The sequence below is a fragment of the Notamacropus eugenii genome, chromosome 2, assembly GCF_028372415.1.
Source record: "Notamacropus eugenii isolate mMacEug1 chromosome 2, mMacEug1.pri_v2, whole genome shotgun sequence".
In the NCBI taxonomy this organism is placed as follows: domain Eukaryota; kingdom Metazoa; phylum Chordata; class Mammalia; order Diprotodontia; family Macropodidae; genus Notamacropus; species Notamacropus eugenii.
In genome coordinates this window covers 304828756-304854014 of record NC_092873.1, presented here as the reverse complement: position 1 = coordinate 304854014, position 25259 = coordinate 304828756, and the positions used below count along the sequence as shown (strand labels likewise).

Sequence of the window (25259 nt, the reverse complement as noted above, 5' to 3'; positions counted from 1 at the left end):
GAGAGACCTGCAAACCTCTTGTGGGGGGTCCTTCGCGCTGCGGACTGGGCGCCGGGACTGGGAGCTGAGTGCAGCCCTGCCGCGGCCGCGGCACGGAGAGGAAAAGATCCGAGCGGGCTTCAGGGACGGGATCTCCGGTGGCCATGAGGGTCCCTCCACCCACAGAGGGACCTGCAAACCTCTCACAAAAGGTCCGTCGTGCTGCAGACGCGGAGCCCAGCCCAGATCTGCTGCGGCCGCGGCCACGGCACCGAGAGAAACAGATCCGAGCAGGCTTCAGAGACGGGATCTCCAGTGGCCACACAAGTACCTCCACCCACAGGTGACGGGGGTCGGTGAGAGAGTCTTTTTGGCGGGTCAAGAGGGGAGTGGGGTGCCCCCATAATTCAGGCCCCCCCGGGAGGTAGAAGCTGAGAGGCAGCTGCAGACCGGGGCTCCCCAAGCGGGCGGGAGCCTGAATCCATTGTGGAAGGTCTGTGCATAAACCCCTTGAGGGAACTGAGCCTGAGAGGTGGCCCTGCCCCCACCTGAGCACCTCAACTTAATCTCACACTGAATAGCAGCCCTGCCCCTGCCAAAAGCCCTAAGACTGGAAGAAGCATTTGAATCTCAGACCCCAAACGCTGGCTGGGAGGATCAGGAGGCGAGGTGGGTGTGAGGAGAATATTCAGAGGTCAAGTCACTGGCTGGGAAAATGCCCAGAAAAGGGAAAAGAAATAAGACAATAGAAGGTTACTTTCTTGGAGAACAGACATTTCCTCCCTTCCTTTCTGATGAGGAAGAACAATGCTTACCATCAGGCAAAGACACAGAAATCAAGGCTTCTGTGTCCCAGCCCACCCAATGGGCTCAGGCCATGGAAGAGCTCAAAAAGAATTTTGAAAATCAAGTTAGAGAGGTAGAGGAAAAACTGGGAAGAGAAATGAGAGAGATGAAAGAAAAGCATGAAAAGCAGATCAGCTCCCTGCTAAAGGAGACCCAAAAAAATGTTGAAGAAATTAACACCTTGAAAACTAGCCTAACTCAATTGGCAAAAGAGGTTCAAAAAGCCAATGAGGAGAAGAATGCTTTCAAAAGCAGAATTAGCCAAATGGAAAAGGAAATTCAAAAGCTCACTGAAGAAAATAGTTCTTTCAAAATTAAAATGGCACAGATGGAGGCTAATGACTTCATGAGAAAGCAAGATATCACAGAACAAAGAGAGAAGAATGGAAAAATGGAAGATAATGTGAAATATCTTATTGGAAAAACAACAGACCTGGAAAATAGATCCAGGAGAGACAATTTAAAAATTATGGGACTACCTGAAAGCCATGATCAAAAGAAGAGCCTAGACATCATCTTTCATGAAATTATCAAGGCAAACTGCCCTGAGATTCTAGAACCAGAGGGCAAAATAAATATTCAAGGAATCCACAGAATTCCACCTGAAAGAGATCCAAAAAGAGAAACTCCTAGGAACATTGTGGCCAAATTCCAGAATTCCCAGGTGAAAGAAAATATTGCAAGCAGCTAGAAAGAAACAATTCAAGTATTGTGGAAATACAATCAGGATAACACAAGATCTAGCAGCCTCTACATTAAGGGATCGAAGGGCATGGAATAGGATATTCCAGAAGTCAAAGGAACTAGGACTAAAACCAAGAATCACCTACCCAGCAAAACTGAGTATAATACTTCAGGGGAAAAATTGGTCTTTCAATGAAATAGAGGATTTTCAAATTTTCTTGATGAAAAGACCAGAGCTGAAAAGAAAATTTGACTTTCAAACACAAGAATGAAGAGAACCATGAAAAGGTGAACAGCAAAGAGAAGTCATAAGGGACTTACTAAAGCTGAACTGTTTACATTCCTACATGGAAAGACAATATTTGTAACTCTTGAAACATTTCAGTATCTGGGTACTGGGTGGGATTACACACACACACATGCACACATGCACACATACATAGAGACAGAGTGCACAGAGTGAATTGAAGAGGATGGGATCATATCTTAAAAAAAAAATGAAATCAAGCAGTGAGAGAGAAATATATTGGGAGGAGAAAGGGAGAAATTGAATGGGGCAAATTATCTCTCATAAAAGAGGCAAGCAAAAGACTCATTAGTGGAGGGATAAAGAGGGGAGGTGAGAGAAAAACATGAAGTCTACTCTCATCACATTCCACTAAAGGAAAGAATAAAATGCACACTCATTTTGGTAGGAAAACCTATCTCACAATACAGGAAAGTGGGGGATAAGGGGACAAGCAGGGTGGGGGGGATGATAGAAGGGAGGGCATGGGGAGGAGAGTGCAATTCAAGGTCGACACTCATGGGGAGGGATAGGGTTAAAAGAGAATGGAAGTAATGGGGGACAGGATAGGATGGAGGGAAATATAGTTAGTCCTATACAACACAACTATTATGGAAGTCATTTGCAAAACTACACAGATTTGGCCTATATTGAATTGCTTGCCTTCCAAAGGGAAGGGATGGAGAGGGAGGGAGGTAAAGAAGTTGGAACCCAAAGTGTTAGGATCAGCTGTCGAGTAATGTTCTTGCCACTAGGAAATAAGAAATACAGGTAAAGGGGTATAGAACGCTATCTGGCCCTACAGGACAAAAGAGAAGACGGAGACAAGGGCAGAGAGGGATGATAGAAGAGAGAGCAGATTGGTCATAGGGGCAATTAGAATGCTTGGTGTTTGGGGGGGAGGGGATGAAAGGGGAGAAAATTTGTAACCCAAAATTTTGTGAAAATGAATGTTAAAAGTTAAATAAATAAATTTTAAAAAAAATTAAAAAAAAAAAGGCAAAACAGATGTAAGGCTTAGTATGTCTGCTTTAGTTTATAGGTCCTGCACAAAGGAGTACTCAGACCCAATGAGTAAGTCAACTAATCCATTCCAAATCAATCCACAACAACCTGAACCAATCTCCAATCCATAAGATTCAATCACTCGCCCCCATTGAGTTATCAACATATCTACAAATGTCAATGAATATGCCCACACTCTCCAGAGAGAGATAGAATTAAAGTCCCAGACAAAGAGCCTCAGAAGTTAATCGTGGAATTCCCTGACCGAATACAGTATATACATCCAAGGGGAAAAATGCATATTGTATAGATTTATGGGGACAAGGGATGAGGTTCAAAAGAGGTGAACAAATTTGATGAAATAGAGTTGGGATGAAAGTTATCCCTGTCTTCCACTTAGTCCAGAAAGGTTTCCTTATTATTTTAGAAACTGCTTCTGTGCTCTGAGCCTGGAGATCTTAGTGTATGATCAGGGCCTCAATTTAGTCTCCATAACTTATTCCTATATTTCTCTTCCTTACCCACTAGGAAGTCCTTCCCAAGGTCTATCTTTTTCTCTCCTGCTGCAGTTTGGGGCCATGCAAGGAAAGGAGGTTTTCTCAGAAAAGCAGAAAATTTCCCTCAGTGCCCTAAAGGGGGCATTATTCTAATTTACAATCCCTCTTTTTCTAAAAACACCAACTAAAAACTTAAACTTATTCACTCTTTTACCCCTCATGAAAAAAAAGAAGGGAGAAAGCAGATAACTTGTTCTTTGAGGAAAAGCATAAAACCTCTGTCTATTCAAGGTATCTCTTGGGCAGGCAGGTAGCAGGGCCTTAGTGTAAACCAAAGGGGTCCAGACAATATTTTTAACCCTCTTCATTCTGAGAATTATGGCTGGGGTTGTTGTCTTGATCTTCACTAAGTAAGCAGAACACCAGGGTTTTAATAATAATTAATGCTGTTTCCTTGGGTTTTTTCTTCCTTTATCTCCTTCCTGTGTGACTCAGTCTCCTTGTTTCTCTTCTTATTCTTGTTCCTTTTCTCTTCTCCTTATTCTCTTTGTTTCTGAGAGCCAGTTCCAGTCTGTGCTCCTGATTTCACTGGAGTAATCCACCATATATTTGCATGTTTTCTCCTCTTTAGTTCCATCTAGTAACAGCCAGATAGAAGCAGTGATCAGCCTGTGACCCTGTTGTTTATACAAGGCAGGAAAAGAAGTTAGTCCTGTTTGTACCCATTAGAAGGGCAGTGCCTAAACCACACCCAGTTTTTCATCACTGTCACTACTCTCCTTTTCCTAGACTTTCCTGGATCTACCTGTACCTGATGCTTAACTTTCCTTTGAACTATTCACTCTGCTGATAACCAGACCTAGATTGAACATACCCTTGTGATCATTGGAGACGGTTCACCTGTGGAATACAACCTACTTGCTTCCTTCCAGCCATGGAGCACCCTCAGCTTGGCCAGCCATCCTCTGATGAGATCAAGACTCCAGAAGCAGACACCCTTGAAAATAATGAAGTCCTGTCAGAGTCAGAGTTGAACCCAAAAGATAAAGATGCTCAAGACACTAAGAGTGCAGTTGGAGGGCAGGAACCAGTAGACCAAGTCTCACTGCTCACCCAGGACAAGGATAACCTGGAATCACCACCTCCAGAAGATGATCCACAGCAACCAGGACCAGCCCTAGGATCCCAGACTTCAGAAGAGACAGAGAAGGTGGAGGCCAGCCCTCAAGAGCTTCCCCAATCTCCTTCAAACCATCAGCATGAACCTGACTTTTATTGTGTGAAATGGATCCCCTGGAAGGGGGAGCGGACACCCATTATCACTCAGAGCACCAATGGGCCTTGTCCCCTGCTTGCCATCATGAACATCCTCTTCCTTCAGTGGAAGGTATGTACATACATATGGGAACTGGGAAGGGGGGGCACAGGAGAAGTTTCTGCTGAGGGGAAAGGTGAAATACCTCCTTTTCTAGCTACCTTCCACATCATTCCTGATTCTTTCAAATGGTAACAGAACTTCACATTACACCATCTGTTTCAGTAACTCAGAGATAGATCCCATTCTTCTTTGTCCTATCCCCTTGAATGAGAAGTTTTTTCTGGTATTTAATCTTTTTTTTTTTTTTTTGCTGAAGTTGTAGATGCTTTTATTCATCTCACTTCATCCGCCTACCCTTCCCTTTCTCAACAATGCTTTATATTCTGGAGCTTGTGAAAGGATAGACACACCATTAATTCTTTGGGTATTCCTTCTTGTCTTCAGGTGAAGCTGGCCCCTCAAAAGGAAGTAATCACTTCAGATGAGCTAATGGCACACCTTGGTGAGTGAGTTGCATGTGGATTGGAGTGATATTCAATGCAATTCTTCAGGTAGTTGATTTGTCTAGAATTGAAATTCAGAATAGCAAGGGGTTTTCCTTGTGAGACACTTTCTATAAGTCTGGCTGGCAAAAGAACACCAGATTAGCAGTCAGGAGACCTGAATTCAAGCTGTTGCTTGGCTACTACCTTTCTGCTTAGCCTCTCTAGACTTATTTGTTCATCTATTAAAATGAGGGGTTGAAACTAGATGCATTTCTAAAATATCTGCCTGTCTGAGTTCTCTTATGGATCTCCAATTCTCCAGGGTAATGGAGAACCTATTTGGGAGGTATGTTGGGGTTAGTTCATAAGAGACTTTCTACTGTAGGGGACTGCCTACTGTCCATCAAGCCACAAGAGAAGTCAGAAGCACTGCAGCTAAACTTTCAGCAGGTAAGACAGGAGGAACTTCCAAGGTAGTTAGAGATCTGAAGAAAGAAGCTTTGTAGGGAATGGAGGTGGGCAATTCACCACTGGGCACTTCAGACAAACCTTCTTTCCCTAGTGTGTCTCCCTTTTCCAAGTCAGAGGGTTCTTTCTCCTGGAAAGATCCTTATCTTTTGGGGTTGATGAAGCAAAGGCAGGATCAGAAGGGGAATGGATGAGTTACGCGAGGTTCTAGGGGAAGGTGAATCAAGACTCTTGGGCCCAGGGAGTACAGAAATAGCAGAATTCAATTCTCTTCTTGGAGATATATGGAAGGTATGGAGTTATGGGCTGGCTTTTTTGTCTCTCCTGCTCTCTTCCCCCCACCTCCCCAGAATGTGGATGATGCCATGACAGTATTGCCCAAATTGGCCACCGGTCTGGATGTCAATGTGAGGTTCACAGGTGTCTCTGATTTTGAATACACACCTGAGTGCAGCGTCTTTGACCTACTTGGAATTCCCCTCTACCATGGTTGGCTGGTGGACCCACAGGTGAGAGTGAAAGGAGTTCTATTTCTCCAAACAAACCTGAAGCAAGAGAAGGTGCTGGGGAGAGCAGCAGGAACAGAACAGGGGTTAAGAGGGAAAGGAGAGAAGAGGGCTGAGGGTGCTGTTGTTACAGAAGGCAATGGTTGATGGGAGTTTCTGGGCAGGTTAACCTTAAATGAAAGACATCAAAAAGAAGTGTAAATGCCACATGCAAACCTTTGTGAGTTGAGAGATCAAGCACCTTTGTTCTTGTTACTGTAGCCAAGGTAGGATAGAGGAGGTATCCTACATCCCTGGCCTGGTGGGGAAGAGATTCATTCATTCAACCTTATCATCCCTGTAGAGCCCTGAGGCTGTGAGCGCAGTTGGCAAACTGAGCTACAATCAGTTGGTAGAGAAGATCATCACCTGTAAGCACTCAAATGATACCAACCTCGTGACAGAAGGTAATTCCCCTACTCTCTACACTAAGAACACATTCCCTGTTTTATGGGAAGGGGAGACTGAGGGAGACAATAGGGCAAGTGGAGGTAATATTTGTGGAAGTAAAGTAATTGCACTTTAAAGGGTCCCCAGAAACCTCCTAACTAAGCCAAGTGCTTTGCACGGGATAGGTGTTAAGTAAAATATTTTGAACTAAAAAAAAAAAGGGCCCCCAGAGTTTTAGGGTCATCTCTGGGTGATCCCTTCAACTGCAAACTCTGGATCTAAACCAAAGTTCATCCCAATCTGTGTTTTCCTTGCCAGGCCTAATCGCAGAGCAGTTCCTGGAAGTGACAGCAGCACAGTTGACATACCATGGACTATGTGAGCTAACAGCAGCTGCCAAGGAAGGAGAACTCAGTGTCTTTTTTCGAAACAATCACTTTAGCACTATGATCAAACATAAGGTGATAGAGGTTTCAGGGGGTTAGGGACTTACGTATTCCCACTGGTCTCTTTTCTACATCATATTCTCCCAAATCACTTTTAGCTAATGTCCTTCAATGAAGAATTTAGTTGTGACTCCATCTCCATAACCCTTGAGTGGAAGGCATTGCAGTGAGGAAGAGGCAAGAACAGAACCATAGGGATCACATACTTAAGATACATCTATGCTCAGATATTCCTTTATGCCCAAATAATGCACTAAGTTCCCTTCTAGCTCTAAATCTATGATTGTACGGAAACATGTAGTAAAAAAAAGACGCCTGTGACCACTCACACTCTTTCACCAGACCCAGGAGATTCAAATGTGCCCCAACTGTTTCCTTCACAAAAATCCCCAAGGCTCCCATCAACTGTTTTCTGAAGACTTTCTTTTACTTTGACAGAGTCATCTCTACCTACTAGTCACTGATCAGGGCTTTCTGCAAGAGGAACAGGTGGTTTGGGAGAGCCTGCACAATGTGGATGGAGACAGCTGCTTCTGTGACTCTGACTTCCACTTAAGCCAAGCTCTGGGCAAGGAGGCTGGGGCAGGAAGTGGGGCTCAATCTCAGGAGACACAACGGCAAGTGGATCAGGTGAGTGGGACGGGCAGGGTCTTGTTAGTTTCATGGAACAGCAGAAGGTAAGGAGTAAGGGATGTCATTTACTGTTTAATCTGTTTTTGATGATCTAGTTCAGCTTCTTAACCATTTCTATCATCAACCTCTTTGGCAGTCTGGTGAAGCCTACAGACTCCTTTCCACAATGTTTTTTTTGTTTTTTTATTTTCCCTGATTAGTAATTGAAGGAGATGCTAGATTTCAATTAGAAGTTAGTGAAAATAAAGTTGTATTTTTTACCCATTCCAAGTTCATAAACCCCCTGAAATGTTTAGTCTGTGGATCTTGGGTTAGGGGTTAGCAGTCAGTTAGTAGTCAGGTTTGTAGACTATCCATCTGCTTTCTTGCTTTCTTTTCCTGATTTCTATTTCCCTACTTATTGTCTGGGATATCTCTGACTCTACAAAGTTAAATGTTTTGTTTTGTCTTTGGATGCAAGGGAGAAAGACCTGGTGATTGGGGGTGGGGAGGGAATAAGGGACTTATTGGTAAAACTACATCTGAGTTTCCCTAGTATCTTTCCTCCTTAGCCCCATTTTTCCTTTTCAGGACTATATGATTGCCCTGTCCCTCCAGCACCAACAGCAACAAGGCACCTTGGGTCTCAGTGACCTGGAATTGGCCAGGCAGCTGCAACAGGAGGAATACCAGCAACAGCAGGCACAGCCTGTGCCACCTCGTGCCCCATCCCCACAGGTAACCCCTACCCATTCATGTTTTCCCAGCACTAGTCCTAGTACTCCCTCCTTCTTCTTCAGTATTCCCAATGCTAGTCTTTTTCCCTAAGAGTTCATGCTTTTCTCATCTTCAAACTCCCATACCTCCCAATCCTCTCCCTTCCTAAGATTCTATCACTACCCCCCTTTCACTTTTGTCTTTTCTATTGTCCCATCAGCCTAGAGTCCCAAACTCTACTTCTTCTGCTGCTTTTCTAGGGTAGATAGTTGACCAATTGTTCATGTTGCTACAGGAGAGAGGAGCCTCATCTGGACGTCCAGCTGGAGAACGTAGGCAGAGGTCAAAGCAGGAGTCAGACTGTGTCCTTCTATAGCTGCACCCCAAGCCAAGCTGCTGTGCCCCACTTTCTTGAGAGGCTTCTCATTATGGTTCCTCCATTTGCCTGCCTGCTCATCCTAGCCCTTCTGGGTTTTCTTAGTAGTAGGGTACTAGAGAGCAGGGGGCAATGGCCATGGCAAGAGCTGATCAAGTCCATGGGGCTATTCTCAGTATTGTCCAAGGGTTGTGCCACCTATATCTCACACCCATCTGCTGCTGTCCCCTGATCCTTCTCCCCATTATACAGGGAAGCATCAAGACGAGGGACGGGGTTCATGCTGCCCCATCTTCTGCTCTATAATACAGAGACACTAATGCACAGACTCAGGCTCCTGGGTGAAATTTCTTAGTCTAGAGTGTTCCTTTCTCCCCATTTCCAGTTGGCTGGACTTCTCTTGGCTCTCCCCAGGGTATGCTTCTCATTTTGGTTTCAGGGTTTTGTTTAGGTTTCTACCTGGCATTTTTAATGCCTTCTTAGAAGTTTGAAAATAAAACTTCTTTCCTGAGTTTGTGTTTTATTTTTTAGCCTTATCCTTCATCCTGTCCTTGGAGCAGGGTGGAGCATTTATCTTGGTGAGGTGTGGAAAAAGGGTGAGGAATGCGGAGGTGGCTTGTTCTAAGGCCAACAGAGGGAGCTTAAATTCCATTTTGTGGCTCTTGTTTTTTTTTTCATTGTAGGCCCTATGTACATAGTGTTCCAATTCTTAATCATCACTATAAATCAGCATTAGTGCATAAGATTTGGGTCAGGCTACATGTTGATCACAGAAACTGTAATACTCCACCTAACAGAAGATAATTCCTCTCTTGCAAGACTTTGTGTCTTCTGTCCTGTGTCTATTTTCTTAATTGCTGATCTAAATTATTGTCTTTCCTCCCCAAGGAAGGGTGAATGGTGGGGGTGGGAAGGAGAGGAGGGTCTGTAGTAGAGGAGGTGGATCCAGAAACAGTTCCTGTTTGTGTTTTGAAAGAGCACATTAAAAAAAAAAAGAAAAGTACAGATCAAAGCCTCTCTAGCTCTTAAGTTCTCCACCCAAGGGAACACAAAGCATAAACTTGCCTGTAGAGTTTAGGCACTTGTGAGATTCTCCACTGAACATATGTACCTTGTAAAGACTGGAAGAACCAGGGCAAAGCTAGAGGAGCAAGACAGTCGATTATCCTTAACCTTGGGTTATAGGATTCTGGGACTTTTTTTTAGTAGGGTCCAAACTGCTATACATGAAACTTAGGGGCATATGAGAGATTCCTATTTGGTTTTAGTGAAGAATCATCTTATTTGAAAGCAAAGGAATAGACAAGATGACTTCTGGAAGGCCCAGTCAGGCTTGCAAGTCTCTAAACCTTGAAAATGACAAGAGGGGTAGATGGAAGCAGTAGACATCAGATTCTGGGGGATGTGTCAAATGTCTTCAGCCCGACATAGGGTTAATAAAGCTGACCGGCAGTCCCCTCTTATGGCCTCCTGAAAAGAGGGGAATCAAGTATCAGTAAGTTCATTCTCACCATCATTCAGATTTAGTTCCCCCTGACCCCATCCCATTCTCATCCCACATGAGAAATATCCTCCTTGGAGTCATTAAACCGAAACTGGACCCATAGGAATAATGGTGACAGAATGTGAAGACAGACTTTGGGGCTCAAGATGGTGAATTGTCCCTCAAAGGTGAGTCCCTTAGCCTACTCTGACCTGCAGAGATGAATAGAGGGACTTTCCAAACTTCTTCTTGAACTCCACTCTTATGCTTAGGAGGTCAATCTCACTTCGAGAGATGAGGATGCGCAACAAGACTTGGTAGTTTGGCTCAGTTCCCTGGATGAGGGAGAAATGGGCAAGGGATAATTAAATATTAGGGCAAATAGTTGTTGACAGTAAGAAATGGATGGTGTAACTGAATCACTAAATCCTGGAAGCAGAGTCAAGGAGAAACAAGAATGGACAGGAAAAGGTTCTTAATTATCTAACAGACAAAAAAAAGGGACCAAGGGACCTATTACTCATAGTGTCCTGCTGCGTCTTTTCTGGTCGTACATGTGAGAAATGATTCAGAAAAGACAACTTGATCCGAGTGTCTTCCAGTGCCCTATGGAGTTAGCTGAGGACCCCAATTGAATGGTACCCTTTTCCATCTGTCACCTGATACTGCTGCCAGCTTTCAGAGGTCCAGAAAGCCTGCTGAAAACTGGAAGTGAAACCCTGAGACTGCAATTGTTCTTACAATTCCCAAGGAAATGCCTACAGCAAACAGTTTCTAAATAACTCCCTTAAGGATACTCTGAGAGGGAGGTGAAGAAATTAAATTGATTCTATATAATTTTATAATTTATTTTATTCTATAACTGATCCTATTCTGTATTACTGTCTCATTTTGTATGATTGCTCAAGCCACATTTCTTTGCCCCTTTGTCTATGAGCTAAGTTTACAAGTTCATTTCCCCCGCTAACCATTGTCTGTTCTTGCCTCAAGGAAATCTGTTGTCCTTGAGGAATGCAGGTAGACACCAAGGAATTTGGTCTAATATCTTTACATCACCTGGTTATGTCTGCATTGTTATCCAAAGAAGTCTGATGGACTCAATGAACATTTCCTAGTCACTGGAGGGAAGAAGGGGGTGTTGCTGGGCCTTCATTTTCAACTCCCAGCCAATCATTGTCCCCACACGTGATGCTGTCAGCCCCGCAACCAATTGCCTTGTTTACCCCACCTACTCAATTCCATTCTTTGTTCTCTTGTACTTCTCAAAACTATATGAAGCCTGGTAAGACTTACCTCAGGGTCTTTGATTATTAAGAGAGGCAAATGATCCAATTTATTGTTTCTTGGTGGCCTGACTAACAAATTGATCCTGCACAGACCATTGTCTCTAAGTTCACCTTAATTTTCAAACAAAACGGAGAAAAGATTCTTGGAGTCCCTGATCCTTGCTCATGGCATGATTAAAGCCATGTTTATATTCCCTTTTTTCTTTGCCTCGTTTTCTATTTTTTAACTTTAGAATCCAATATCAATGACTTCTTTATTTCTACCTTTTGCTTTCTGGGAAATGCTATGAGGGTATAAAAAAGAATGTACAATTTTTAAATGGAGACATTTGAGGAATAGCATACAAATATGGTAAATTGTAACTTTCTTAACTGCTTATTCTGTTTTCTAATGGAAACAAGATGACACATTATTACATTTTCACAACAGAGGGCTTTGATATTAACTTATATATTTTAGAATTAATAAAATCAATAAAAATCCTCTTTATCTAAAGTACTCTAGTTAAGGAATGGAGTCTTCTAGTTAACTGAATATTTTTCTTGATACCAGGGGTTACTAGGTGCTGGTTTCAGTTTTCAAGTGTACTTATCACTGTGGTTATATTGCCATATGAGTGTTTGCCTATATTTTTCAAAATATACTTGGAATTGGAGCTAAATTGGATTAATTTAATTTCTGATGCTTCAAACTCTTATAGTATACCAGGTTCACTATTTTCAAGGTATAATTCACTTTTGAGCTTGTATTTAGAGCCTGTATTTAGAACAATCAGGATTAAGTGACTTGTCCCTGGTGACACAGCTAGTAAGTGTTTGAGGCTGGATTTGAACTCAGGTCCTCCTGACTACAGGGCCGATGGTCTAGCAACTGCACTGTCTAGCTGCATCCATCCTATTTTATAGATGAGAGAACCAAGGCCCAAAGATAAGACATGACTTGGCCAAAGTAACAAAGATAGGTGCCAACACAGGGCTTTAAACCTAGATCTTCTGATATAAAACCCATCTTGTTGTCCTGAGCTCCTTTCTACCACGAGATTAACTCTGGCCCAACGGCAGCTTAATTTAGAGTTGATCTGAGAACCGCCTCAGATGTCACATCCAGAAGGGACTAGAACAACTCCTTCATCTTAGAGATGAGGAATCTGAGTCCAGAGAAAAGAGGGAACTGTTCCAAAGTCACAGAGAAAGACAGTAAGAGCTGGCACTAGAACTCTGGTATCCTAATCCCAGTCTAATGCTCTCACCTCTACATCACACTATCATCTCTCTAAGTACAACTCCATTGGACTTCTTGAAACTGAAGGTCATCTTTTGCAGTGTCCACAGACAACTCCAAATCTATTTCTTCTCTCCTACCCATCGCTGGTCATAGCAGTGTACTGGTGGGATGTTGGAAACTTAAAACTTAGAAGACTGGTCTGAATCTATACTAAATAAACCTTTCTTCAAAGTTGCTTTTCTGAATTTCATAATTTTTTTTGTCTCTTTCTCATAAGTACATAAATGGACACAAAATTTGTTATTTGTTAAAGGATGCTATGTTAATTAACAATTCAGTTAGAAATTTTCTTACTAGACATTTGAACAAAATAGCAAATGAATTTGGTGCTTAGTCTTTAGAGTTGAATAGACTCTACTGACATTACAGTAGTCAAATCTGATATGGCAAGGGTCAGAAGTCACTTTTTGGGGCTGACATCAAAGAATGGGAGCTTCCAAGCATACAAGATAGTTCCTCCACCTCTTTATCTAAAACCTACTCATTTGTTTTTTTCCATGTAGGATTTTGGAAGGATTTACCAAGTGTGACAGCAATAGTGATTAGCAAAAAATCTGACAATTGTATACAATGTTATTATTACTAAAATTTAGGGTGTCTAATTTTAGTTTGGAGAATATGGAATAGAATCTGACTGAGATTGGGATAAAAGGATGAGATTTTGTGCTAATGGTAGTTATAAATCTATAATAATTGGAAACATCCCTGTATTATTTTGGAAGTTGGAAGGGCCATTGCTGATATATCCTGGAGAGGAAAAGACTCAGAAGGAATATGATAGTTATGTTTATGAAGGGTTATTATACAGAAAGAGACTTGTCCTATTTGGTCCCAGGGCATAGAACCAGGATCAAAGGCCACAAGGTTCAGAGAGGCAAATTTAGGCTTAATATCATGACAGAAATAAAAAACAAATGACTTCCCAACAATTAAAGCTATCCCTAAGTAAAACAGACTGCTTTAAGAGAAAAGGAACTTTCCCTGCAGAGATTGAGCTAGGTGGCACAGAGTACCTGGCACATTGTTGATGATATACAAATGCTTGTTCCCTCTCTCTCCTTTCACTGACCCATAAAAGTGCAGTTTGAATGGTACAGTTCCAACCTCTCAGGATACATGTACACCAAGTTTAATAAACTGACAGACTGGTCATTAACCTCCTTCAGCCTCTTGCTGGACTGGTACAATTAGGGTTAAGTTCCCTACATCCTGCCCCTCATTCCATCCTCCTTATTAGCCACATTAGAAAATACCCTTATTTTATTGTTCCTATAAATAGGGCAGTATCCCACTAGTATTATGCTGCCTCTTTGTCTAAAATTTTATATAAATTTGAGGGAGAACCAAGATGATGGATTAGGGGCAGTCACCCAGCTGAATTCTCCCAATATTCCCCTCTAAATAACTTTAAAATAATTTAAATAATATAATAATATAAATATATAAATAATATAATATATAATATACATAATAAAAATAAATATATTTAAATAATATTTAAATAAATTTAAAATAATGCCCCAAATCAAATTTTGGAGCAGCAGAACCAATAAAAGACTATTTTTTTGGCTTAGGAAAACTCAAGAGCTCAGCCAGAGAAGTCCATGGCATTAGGAATGGAGGCTTGTCATATACCTGGTAAAGGAAATATTGGCAGCATCAGGAGTGCTCAATCCAGGGGCAGTAAGGGGGTCAGACAACTGACTGGAAAGAGATTTACTACCACTGGGTGCAGTTGGTGCTGATTGGCAACAGCATTGTCCATATGCAGTGGTAAGTCATAGTCCCAGAACAGAGGGAAGCACTAGGCATCAGTCACAAGGGAGCAGGGGCCCTGGTCAGAGTTCCAAAGCAAAGAGGAGTGCTAGTGCTTTCAGCTACACGGGATCTGATTAGCAGGATATAGATAAAGAATAGAGCCCTTCTTAGATAAAGACCAGAGCGCAGACCAGGAAAGCAGTGATGATACCTCTCCCAGGATCTCACCATCTTGGAAGCACCAAAAACATGCAGACCCCTAGAACTAGCTCTGAAAAGAGCAGCACAAAAAAGCCAGAAGCTTGGGACAGTGCCTTATCACTCCCACCTGACCTGAGTCCAATTTTAACATAAAATTCAAAGTAAAAAAAAAAAAAAGGCTGGAATAATGAGCAAACAACAACAACAACAATAAAAATTGACCATAAAAAGCTACTGTGGCCAGGAAAGACCAAGACATAAACTCAGAAGAAGACAAGAATGTAAAAACAGCTATCAAAAGAAGTCTCAAAGAAAATTGTTTATTGGACCCAAACCCAACAAGAATTCCTGGAAGAGTTAAAGAAAGAAATCAGTGGTAGAGGGAAATTGGGGAAAGAAATGAAAGGGAAAATTATGAAGAGAGAATTAACATCTTGGTAAAAGAGGCACACAAAAACATACTGAAAAAAAATATTACCTTAAAAATAGAACTGGCCAAATGGAAAAAGAGGTACAAAAGCTCAGTGAAGAAAATAATTCCTTAAAACTTAGAACTGGCCAAGTCAAAGCTAACGACTTCATGGGAAATCAAGAAATAATAAAACAAACTCAAAAGAATGAAAAATAGAAGAAAACATGAAATAATATCTCATCAGAAAAACAACTGACTTGGAAGATAGACCAAGGGGAGATAATTTAAGAATTATTGTATTGCCTGAAGGTCATGATCAAAGAAAATGCCTAGTCATTACATTTTTTTAAACTTACCAAATTAGTGCTCTGATATCTTAGATCCAGAGGTTAAATAGAAACTGAAAAAACCCCACCAATCACCTCCTGAAAGATATCCATAAATAAAAACTCCCAGGAATATTATAGCCAAATTCCAGAGCTCCCAGGTTAAAGAAAAAATATTTTAAGCAGTCAAGAAAAAAATAATTCAAACATCATGGACTCACAGTCAGGATCACATGAGATTTAATACCTTCTACATTAAAGGATCAGAGGGCTTGGAATATGATATTCCAAAAGACAAAGGAGCTAGGATTACAACCAAGAATCACCTACCCAGCAATCCTTTAGAAGAAAAAAAATGATATTTAATGAAATAGAGGACTTTCAAGCATTCCTGATGAAAAGACCAGAATTGAATAGAAAATTTGACACTCAAATACAAGACTCAAGAGAAGCATAAAAAGGTAAACATGAAAGAGTAACCATAAAGGACTCAATAAAGTTAAACTGTTTACATTCCTATATGAGGAGATGATACATGTAATTCCTAAGAACTTCATCATTATTAGGGCAACTAAAAGGTGTTTACATAGACAGAAAGTATGAATTGATTATGTTGGAATGATATCCAAAATAAATGAAGGCATGAGAAAGAGGAATGCACTGGGGAAAAGGTGGAGAGGTAGAATGGGAAAATTTTTCTCACATAAATGAAGCAGGCAAGGAAGAACTTTTATAATGGAAGGGAGATAATGCTTAAAGCTCACTCTCACTGGAATTGGTTTAAAGAGTTTGGAAGAATCTATATGCACACTCAATTATATATAAAGTGCATATATAGAATATAGAAATGTAATTTACCCAATTGGGAAACATGATGGAAAGAAGATAAGACAAAGGATGGGGAGAAGGTAAAAGGGAAGGTAGATTAAGCGAGGCAGTGATTAGAAGCAAAATGCGCTTTTGAGGAGGGACAAGATAAAAAGAGAGGAAGAGAAAGGAATAGAAGAAAATAGGACAGAGGGAAATATACAATTAGTCATCATAATTGTGCATATGAATGGGAAAGCAGAAAGATTAGAAAGAGGAATTCATCAATATGTTGTTTACAAGAAACACACTTGAAACAGAAATGACACACACAGAGTTAAAATAAAGAGCTGGAACAAACTAATATGTGTTACCTGAAGTAAAAAAGGCAGAGGGAGCAATTGTGATCTCAGACAAAGCAAAAGCAAAACCAGACCTAATTAAATAAGATAATCAGTAAAACTACATTATGCTAAAATGTGCCATAGACAATGAAATAATATAAAAAATTTTTGTAGCAAGTTTCTCTGAAAAAGGCCTCATTTCTCAAATATATACTCAGTATAGAACTGAGTCAAATTTGTAAAAATAAGAGCCATTCTCCAATTGATAAATGATCAAAATATCAAAGCTATCTATAGCTACATGAAAAAATGCTCTAACTCACTATTGATAGAAGAAATGCAAATTAAAACAATTCTGAGGTACTACCTCATACCTATTAGACTGGCTAATAGGATAGAAAAAGAAAATGACAAATGTTGATGTGGGAAATATGACACTGATGCACTGTTGGTGAGTTGTGAACTGATTCAACCATTCTATAGAGGAATTTGGAACTATGCTCAAAAGGCTATAAAACCATGCATACCCTTTGACCTACCAATACCACAATAGGTCTATACATAAAAAAAAATACAAAAAAATTAAAAAAGGAAAGGACCTATAGGTACAAAAATATTTATAGCGGCTCTTTTCTGGTGGCAAAAAATAGGAAATTGAGGGGATGCCCATCAATTGAGGAATGATTGAACAAATTGTGACATGTGATTATGATTGAATACTACTGTGCTATAAGCAATGATGAGCAAGATAAAAACATGAAAAGACTTATATGAGCTGATGCAAAGTGAAATGTGCTGTGTACAAAATAGTAGCAATATTGTAAGATGATGAGTGTGAATGATTTAACTGTTCTCAGCAATACAATGATCCAAGACAACTCTGAAGGACTTATGATGAAAAATGCTATCCATCCCCAGAGAAAGAACTGATGGTGTCTGAATACAGATTGAAGCATACTTTTTAAAATTTATTTTTCTTGAGGTTTTTTTGGGGGGTCTATGTTTCCTTTACAACATGACTAATATGGAAATGCTTTGCATGACTACACATGTATAACCTATATCAAATCATTTGCCTTCTAAATGGATTGGGGTGGGGGTGGGGAGGGATGAAGGGAGAGAATTTGGAACTCAAAAGTTTTAAAAGTGAATGTTAAAAATTGTTTTTACATGTAACTGAGGAAAAACAAAATGCTAAATAAAAATAAATAAAGGCATTGAAAGGCAAAAAAACCATAGAATAGAAAACCATGCTTAACTATAAAAAACAAAGCTTTGATACTACACTAAGACTTTTGGGAACCATGTTTCTCATCGTTAGCAGAAAACAACAACAAACCTCAGATCATGAATAAGACTTTGTGGTTAATATGTAGGAGAGACATTTCCTATGCTGCTTCCTTTGGGAAGAGGAAAGTGTATTACATTTGGGTGTTTGAACTCTAGATAGGTATTGCTGCAAGTCTGAAAGGTCTTGATGAAAAATCTGTTTAGAATGTTTATATGTATTTTATATTTCTCTTCTAAGAATGAATCTTTGAGAAAAAAAAGACCACCCACCTACATTTGAACAACAGACAGTTCACCACTGGGTCCTTATCCAAAACTTTTATATCTAGGTGGACCATGCTAGGTTTGGAGATCCCACTCTATGCTATAGTGAGGCACCAGAGGAAGACTTTAGTACAGACTATAAACATGGAACCCATCCATCACTCCTACTGAAGAAAGACTCCAAGCATAAGCTCTATTTATGGTTCATCGTCTTTGCATATTAAGGACAGGCAGTAATTTGCAGATGATCAAGAGGACAATACAGTAATAATATACCACTGTCATATTAGTTGCAACCTTGGATCTCCTCCCTCTTTCCAGGGTGTGTCTCCCCTTCTCACCTGCAGAGCCTGGTGGAGTTTTTCAGCAAAATATAGTGGTGTGTTCCTGATCACAGAGGCTATGAAGCAAAGGAGAGAAAATTAGAGAGACAAATATGAGGACACCCAATTTTCCATTCCAACAAAGACTTAGAGCTTAGAGCATGCCCTTACCTAGGGTGAGAAGAGCAGTCTGGGCACTTCCATGAAAACAGTTCCGGATGCCCGCCTCTATCTCCTGGCCACTATGTTTCTGATATTGATCAAACACTATTGGGGGTGGAGGAAGAAATAGAAAAGTGGGGGGGGGCTTGTCTTAGTAGGAAGGGCTCCCCTTCAGTCAGGGTCCATCCCTATTGAGTACTGGAATTCCATATTACCTCGATGGAGGTGTTCAGTATTTCGTTGAGTAAAAATCATGATCCAAGTTGCACCAGTTCCCATTTCTCCAGTCTCTTGTAATGCCTGGTGGAGAAAATGAGACAAGAATAGGAAGGGACCTAAAAAGTGGTGGCAGAATCATCTATTCCCCATGGAAGACAGTGGGGGCAGGTCCCTATGTCCCATGTGTGGCATGATGACACCTACCATCCCTCAGGCCGGTAGCTGTCTTATTCACCCTGTGGAACAAGGCACCCTTGTCCTACAGGCCAGGTCTCTCCCACTTCCCCCAAATCTACCCCATCCCTGCCCTGCCACTTCCCTGACCTCCCAGGACCCAGGTTCTAACCTAAGATTCCTCTCTCCCCATACCTTCCCAAATCCTTAGCATAGGCTACTCTTGATCAGAGAGACAGGGATAATGAGACAGGAGGAAGATCTGGCTTGGGGACGGGGAGGAGTGAGGAATAGTTGGGTTGAGACAAAGTAACATGAGTTATGGGCTCCAATGAACTCTGGGTATCTTAGCCCCTTGTGCTCCCCTGCCCCATGGAGGCCCACAGGTACTGAGGAGCCTATCCTCTGAAATGACCAGTGATTCTAAATCTAGGTCTGTGATCTTAGTCCACCCCAGGACAAGGGAGCCCTCAACACTCTACCCTCCAGGTTACTGCCCCCCCCGCCTTGCTAGTAAGCTTTCAAGGCCTGGGATTGTTTGCCCTCAGTCCTGCCTCCCCCAAAGGGCTTGCGAGAATGGAGGCCCATCACCACGGTGACAGGAGGGCAGCAGGGGCCAGCCACCTGAGACTGTCAAGGCAGCAATGGTGTATAGAAGGGTGCCATGCCTCCCCTTCCCCCAGAGCTATGTGGTTGGGGGCCAGGGGAAGCTGGTGTCTTATCAGAAAGAAGCAGACCCTGGGCCAGGGGCTTCCCATCTTCCCCAGGGGTAGAACCCCTCAGGCCCAGGGCTGAAGCCAGGTTCATTCCTGGAGGGTCCTGGTCATTCCCCCCAACTCCACCAACCCCTGGCGTGGGAATCCTGCAGTTGGTGAACTCATGTCCTGTGAGTCAAAGAACCATATGGTCAGGCACACATCAAGGTGTCAGGTGAGACTACTATCTATCTCTCAGACACACCCCAGAAGGGTCTGAAGCTGGGGGATGGGCACCCTATCTCCCCCATCATCTCCCCATGTAAGGCAGGGAGATGGCTGGGGCTACCCCTAGGTGGCCCCAACTCACCTGTGCATCCTGCTCTGCCAGGTTATAATCCTTTATCCCAGAATAGCTCTCCCGGCTGCCCTGGAGTTTGGGGTTGAGTTTAGAGGGAACATATTGAGAGAGAACTTTTTGTTTCTTTCCCTTTCTTGCTTCTTTTTTTTTTTAAATGACTAATAAAAATTAAACAGCACTTCATATGTATTGCAAAATCATTTTCCTCAAAACTACTTCCTTGGGGAAAGGGAAGGCATTATCCCATTTTATAGATGAGGAAACTGAGGCCCAGAGAAGTCAAACAACTTGCCCATGGTCACCCAGGTAGCAGATACAAAAGCTAGAATTCTAAATCCATGTCTTCTGACTCCCCAAATTCAACATTCTTTCCCCTAACCTCTGTGACCAGTAGAAATTAAGCCCCAGGACTCCTTAAAACCTTTCCCTGCTTCTATTATCACAGAAATTCTCTCTTGTCCTCCATCCCCAAAGGCCCCCTGCACTGGGAAACACAAGGTCTGGCTTCCTTACCTTAGCCAATGCTAGCAGCAGGTCCCTCAGGAGGTCACTTGTCTCTGCCCTTATGTCATCCTCAGTTTCCACCTGAAAATCTAGGGCATGGTCCAGAGTGAATATCAGAGTGAGTGGGGAAACCTAAGTTTTATATGTTCTCCTGATCTTTCTAATCTGAACCACCAGGGATAGTCTTAACACTTGACCCACAGCACCCAATAAAATCCATTATCCAGACCCGAAGGACTCCGGGGGTCACTGGCTCCTGGCATTTGAGATTAAGGCATCATGACTATCGCTGGAAATACTTCTGAATCGTAAGTAACATGTTCACAGCCTAGTATTGGAAGGGAAACTATTTGACTTCAGTGTTGATATTAAAGAATCTCAAAGTCCCATAGTAGTGCTGCTAGGGGTGGGAGGCATCTGCTGGCCTGGTAACAAAGGGGCAAAGAGGAGAAAGGAAGGAAGGAGGGAAGGAAGGAAGGAAGGAGGGAAGGAAGGAAGGAAGGAGGGAAGGAAGGAAGGAAGGAAGGAAGGAAGGAAGGAAGGAAGGAAGGAAGGGAGAAAAAGGAAAGGAAGGGAGGGAGGGAAGGAAGAAGAAAGAGAGGAAGGGAGGAAGGAAGGAGAGATGCTTAAGTCCTAGTTTTCTTACTGGAAGAGAGGGGAAAATGATTCTAGATCTGGGCTGGGAGAAAGGATGCTTGAATTATGATGCTCTGAGGAAAAGGATATAAGGAGAAAGGATGGAGAAGGGGGAAACCTGAGCACTGGCTTTTGGAGTTAGAAGACCTAAGGTCAAATTGACTCAGAAATTAGCTATGTGATTCTTAGCAAGTCACTTAACCTCTTTCTCCCTCAGTTTCCTCATTTTTAAAATGGAAATAATCATAATAGCACAGACTTTCCAGGGTTGTTATAAGAATCAAATGAGATAGTTTTAAAGTGTTTGACAAATCTTAAAGTGCTATAGAGACACTAGCTATTATTATGGAGAGAGAATAAAAGGGATAGGAAAAAGTAAGAAAAAGCAGGTATCAGATTAAAAGTATCTAGTTGCTCTGCTGGGCAGGGCCATGGACATGGTCATAGGAGTCTGGTACTCAAGAGGTATGCTGAGGCATAAATTAAAGACCAAAGTCCCCATCTTCTCTCAGGGCTATGGCCAGGCACCACTCAGCTTGAGATGGAGATTGATAACAGTGTGACTGTATGTTTTGTGGGGAGAAGTGGGGTTGGGAAGAGATAGGGAAGGGGGAGGAATGAATATGCTTGTGATTACCAGGGTCTAACTCTATTATTAATCCAAGGCCCTAGACTGAAAGGACTAATAATTGTCTTCTCATTTCCAAATGACCACACTTGACTTTCTTCCAAGGGGAAACTGAGACACTAGCAGAGAGAAGTGCTCTCAAGGAACTCATCAGAGAGTAAAAGATTAGCATTTGGGATCCAGGATTCCACCCCTAATTGGTGAATGGTGGAGTTGAAAGATGGGGGAGGGACTGAGAGTTTTCTCTTCAGTGGGATGTCCCCATTGATTCCCTTCCAAGTCCCTAGCCATTCAGATCCATTACCATGTTTGTAGATAGTCAGACACTCCTGTAGCTGTGGTGGGGACCGTGTAGAAAGGATTTCCACTCCTACATCCTCAGCAGAATTTATATCCTACAAGAAACCAAGTATCTATTCTGTGACTGAGACATAATGCCAGCTGGAATGGTGGAAGTAGGAACTCAAGGAAGACAGTGGCCGTTTTGCCACTGGGAGAGAGCATGGACCAGTGACCCTAAGAATGAGACTAAAGCAGAGCCCATAGGGTGATGATGTTAGACAGTCTCCCCACTCAAGCCCTGGCCAAGCAGTGATTGGGAGATTGGGAAGGCAGCTCCCAGATTAGAGAGTATATTTCTGTTTCCAATATATTTGTAATATATTTCCTCTCCTAATACCTTCAGTGCTGCCCTTAGTTCGTGGGCATCATACTGGGCTGTGGGCTTCAGCAGTGCCACCACAACCTTCTCCAAGCTTCCAGAAAGAGCTGCCTGCAGGGATTTCAGCAAGTCCTAGGATAAATATACAGTAATTAAGTTCTAGAGCAGGGTGGGCAGGAATGATAAGGTTTGCCAATGTAGGGGCAAAGGAGCCTAGTTTTGTGAGAACCTGTAGAGGTTTGGTCAATACCATATTCATGTTGGGTCAGTCTTCCCTGTGGGGAGCTTGGGAACAACTTCATATAGACAAATGAGTGCATTTCAGCTAAATAAACAGCTTTTCCTGGTATCTCCCAAGGGGCTTCTCCCTCTGTGTCTTCTTACCTGCTGGGTGCGTTCCTGGAAGGCTCGGGCAATAAGTTGCCTCTGTTCACCATTCCGATTGGTCAGCACATCCACTATGGTGCCCTGATCCACACCTGAACCAGGACAGAGGGCAGAACCCAACCAGGGAGTTTTTGAAGGTCCAATTACCCAATGTAACATAGCAAAGACTAGGTCCATAAGATATACTGGGGCTGGAATCACTTTGGGAAGGACAGATGCTAGGGAGGTACAAGATTGGGGTGATTTCTGTTACTTATTTTTAAATGATCATGCAAATGATATGCTAAACGATATGTAAGTATGTCCCAACTCATTTTCAATCTCCAGCTCACTCTGAATAATAGAGGAATTTTTAAAAAGAGAGAAGGGAAATCCCTGATCCACAAGACAAGATAGAGGGATGATGGGGAGAGAGAAATCACCTTGGCCTGCAATAGCTTCTAGTAGCTGTTGTACATCCTTGTCCACATTGAAGCTCAAAAAGGGCCTGAGAGTCCCCAGGGTACCCCAAGCTGCAGTCTATAGAAATATAGGGGAGTAGGTATATGGTTGAGAGAGTCTAAGAAAAGGATGACATTTAATTTCAGTGACTCAACCTGACTTTCAGCAGAACCTACTAAGTGGTCTAACTACCTTTATTTACATACTTGCCTCTAGGTTCACCCCAGCCCATTTCTTAGAACATCCTCATGGTCCTACCTTGTTGGCCAGGTCCAGGTGGCTGAGGATCTCATGGACCAGGGATGACTCCATCCTCCCATTGCTCACAGACATGATGTTGTTGGCAGCTTTGGGGACAGAAACAGGAGCTGAGGAGAGATCTCCTGTCCCTCTTGGTTCTCTTTGTCACCTAGACTCCTGGGTTTAGACTCCCCTTCCCATTTCCTGTACTTTCTCTTCCCACCCAATGTTTCTCTTCTCTCTGTTGTAGAAAAAACATCATCAACCTGATAGGCAGGTTTGGGAGTAAGGGCTGGAGCTGGAAGCCAGAGGAACAGAGGAAAAGAAGTCCCCGCTGTTCCTATGTCTCTTTGGGGGCTACTAAGGAGTGCAGCTACAGCTAGGACTTGCACCAGTTACAGCCAGGACTCATCCTAACCCCAGGTGATGATCCCCACAATACCAGATCTGTGGTCTAAAGTAGATTTCTCCCTTTAAGAAATCTTTATCCTTCTTCTCCATAGGCTGCTGAGTTGTCAATGGTATTGAATCTTGGGGCAGGGTAGAAAATGAGTGTGTAGAAGACCCATTCTCATCCTTTAAGGCCGGAGCCCCAGCTTCCGAACATTTTCCATTCTTCATTTTACTCCCCACACCTGCTTTTATCCTGTATCCATCTAACACTTCACCTGACCTCTTTCAGCTTCTATTCATCTCCCTTTAGGCCCTAAGCTGAGACTCTTTAGTTCATGAGCACAATCCATGTACAGGTATGTGTGTGCCTATGAACCTAGGTCAGTACATACCATCACGTAGACTTGTGTGTCTGTGAAAGGCAGACCTGTCCATCCTGAGGGTGCAGAAAGACTCCATCAGGTGAGGGTGAGGGATCAGAAAACTTACCTGGAACAGAGGGTCCAACCGTTTATCCAATGTTGAGTGTGAGACCAGCTTCTCTGTGATAGTGGAGGGGGTGTGTGCAGGACCTGGCTGAGTTGTGAGTCAGGTGACCTCCCTTCCAGACCAGACCAGCTGGTGTCTCCCGCCCTTGGCCCCTCCCAGTTGTGGGAGAGGATCTGGCTGTACCTGGGCACAACACCCCCACACTTCCCTGCCTGTCCTTTCTTCTGGTTCATTCATCCCACACTCTCCCTCTGAGCAGTTCAATGCCAGATACTGGGGGCTTTGTATACTGTTTTCCCTAAGGGGGCCAGGTGTAGGGGCAACAGAAGCCAGGCTCTAACTCTGGCTCCTGGCTCCCTGGAGGGAGGGTAGAGGGGGCAAGTCAGACAGGCTCTAGGACTGATCCCAGGTTTGATGGCATTGCAGAGAACTTGTTGGGGCACATGCCAGCAGGGACACCCCAGTGACAGGCCCCCAGAGGGGTCCCAGCCCAAACCTCTTTAGACCACTCCCTGAATAGACAACTTGGTGTTGGATTCATAGCAGCAGGGAAGGGATTTTACAATTCCAGGCAGCGTAGATAGGATTCTGTTTATCTCCCCAGAAATCTAAATAAGGAGAGAAATTTTAAAAGGGCATATAATGGAGGGGAAGGGGGCCATATTTGGGAAGGGGACCTATAAAAAGAGATGTTGAACTTTGAGCTTAAATATGTGAATCCCAAGAGGTCACAAAATGGAGGAAGAGGATCATGGGAGATACTAAGATCTTTGAGCCTCAAGACTCAGCTTTTTACCCCGTGGTGGTTGTCCAGTGTCCCTTTGTTTTATTGGCTC

The 25259-nt window shown here is 42.6% G+C and overlaps 2 protein-coding genes across 11 annotated transcripts in view; one reads left to right on the top strand and one right to left on the bottom strand.

Moving 5' to 3' along the window:
* MINDY1 (MINDY lysine 48 deubiquitinase 1) overlaps positions 1 to 9165 on the top strand; it is a 43318-nt gene extending 34153 nt beyond the window's left edge. For 6 of the 7 annotated variants that reach the window (XM_072644749.1, XM_072644751.1, XM_072644747.1 and 3 more), the window contains 9 exons: positions 4087 to 4684; positions 5060 to 5117; positions 5486 to 5550; positions 5919 to 6077; positions 6418 to 6520; positions 6822 to 6964; positions 7388 to 7579; positions 8153 to 8299; positions 8574 to 9165. In XM_072644749.1, coding sequence (XP_072500850.1) covers positions 4232 to 4684; positions 5060 to 5117; positions 5486 to 5550; positions 5919 to 6077; positions 6418 to 6520; positions 6822 to 6964; positions 7388 to 7579; positions 8153 to 8299; positions 8574 to 8654 — 1401 coding nt within the window. In that variant the 5' untranslated portion in view covers positions 4087 to 4231 and the 3' untranslated portion in view covers positions 8655 to 9165. The remainder of the gene's footprint in view (positions 1 to 4086; positions 4685 to 5059; positions 5118 to 5485; positions 5551 to 5918; positions 6078 to 6417; positions 6521 to 6821; positions 6965 to 7387; positions 7580 to 8152; positions 8300 to 8573) is intronic. The other variant, XM_072644750.1, reaches the window with a different exon arrangement.
* A 736-nt stretch (positions 9166 to 9901) lies between these two features.
* On the bottom strand, positions 9902 to 24515 carry ANXA9 (annexin A9). Of its 4 annotated transcripts, none has more exons than XM_072644763.1 (13): positions 24424 to 24515; positions 23560 to 23648; positions 23283 to 23379; positions 22858 to 22952; positions 22492 to 22605; positions 22117 to 22207; positions 20558 to 20637; positions 20054 to 20113; positions 18811 to 18895; positions 18605 to 18700; positions 18452 to 18510; positions 10350 to 10472; positions 9902 to 10124 (listed from the first exon to the last, which is right to left on the bottom strand). In XM_072644763.1, the coding sequence occupies exons 2-13, from the start codon at positions 23632 to 23634 to the stop codon at positions 10062 to 10064; spliced, it is 1038 nt and encodes a 345-aa protein (XP_072500864.1). In that variant the 5' UTR covers positions 23635 to 23648; positions 24424 to 24515; the 3' UTR covers positions 9902 to 10061. The 4 variants fall into 4 exon arrangements, with proteins under 4 accessions (XP_072500864.1, XP_072500863.1, XP_072500866.1 ...); XM_072644762.1 differs by lacking the exon at positions 24424 to 24515 and adding an exon at positions 24327 to 24417; XM_072644765.1 differs by lacking the exon at positions 10350 to 10472 and having other exon boundaries at positions 24424 to 24487.
* Positions 24516 to 25259: the final 744 nt, after the last annotated feature.

What these genes read in the sequence shown, in the direction of transcription:
- ANXA9 (XM_072644762.1), bottom strand. Translation starts at nt 24,393, where the DNA reads ATGGAGTCTTTCTGCACCCTCAGGATGGACAGGTCTGCCTTTCACAGA. An exon ending in ACCTGGACCTGGCCAACAAG is followed by an intron (nt 23,380 to 23,559) that starts GTAGGACCATGA and finishes ATATTTCTATAG; the next exon opens with ACTGCAGCTTGGGGTACCCT. An exon ending in AGAAGCTATTGCAGGCCAAG is followed by an intron (nt 22,953 to 23,282) that starts GTGATTTCTCTC and finishes GTCCTGGTTCAG; the next exon opens with GTGTGGATCAGGGCACCATA.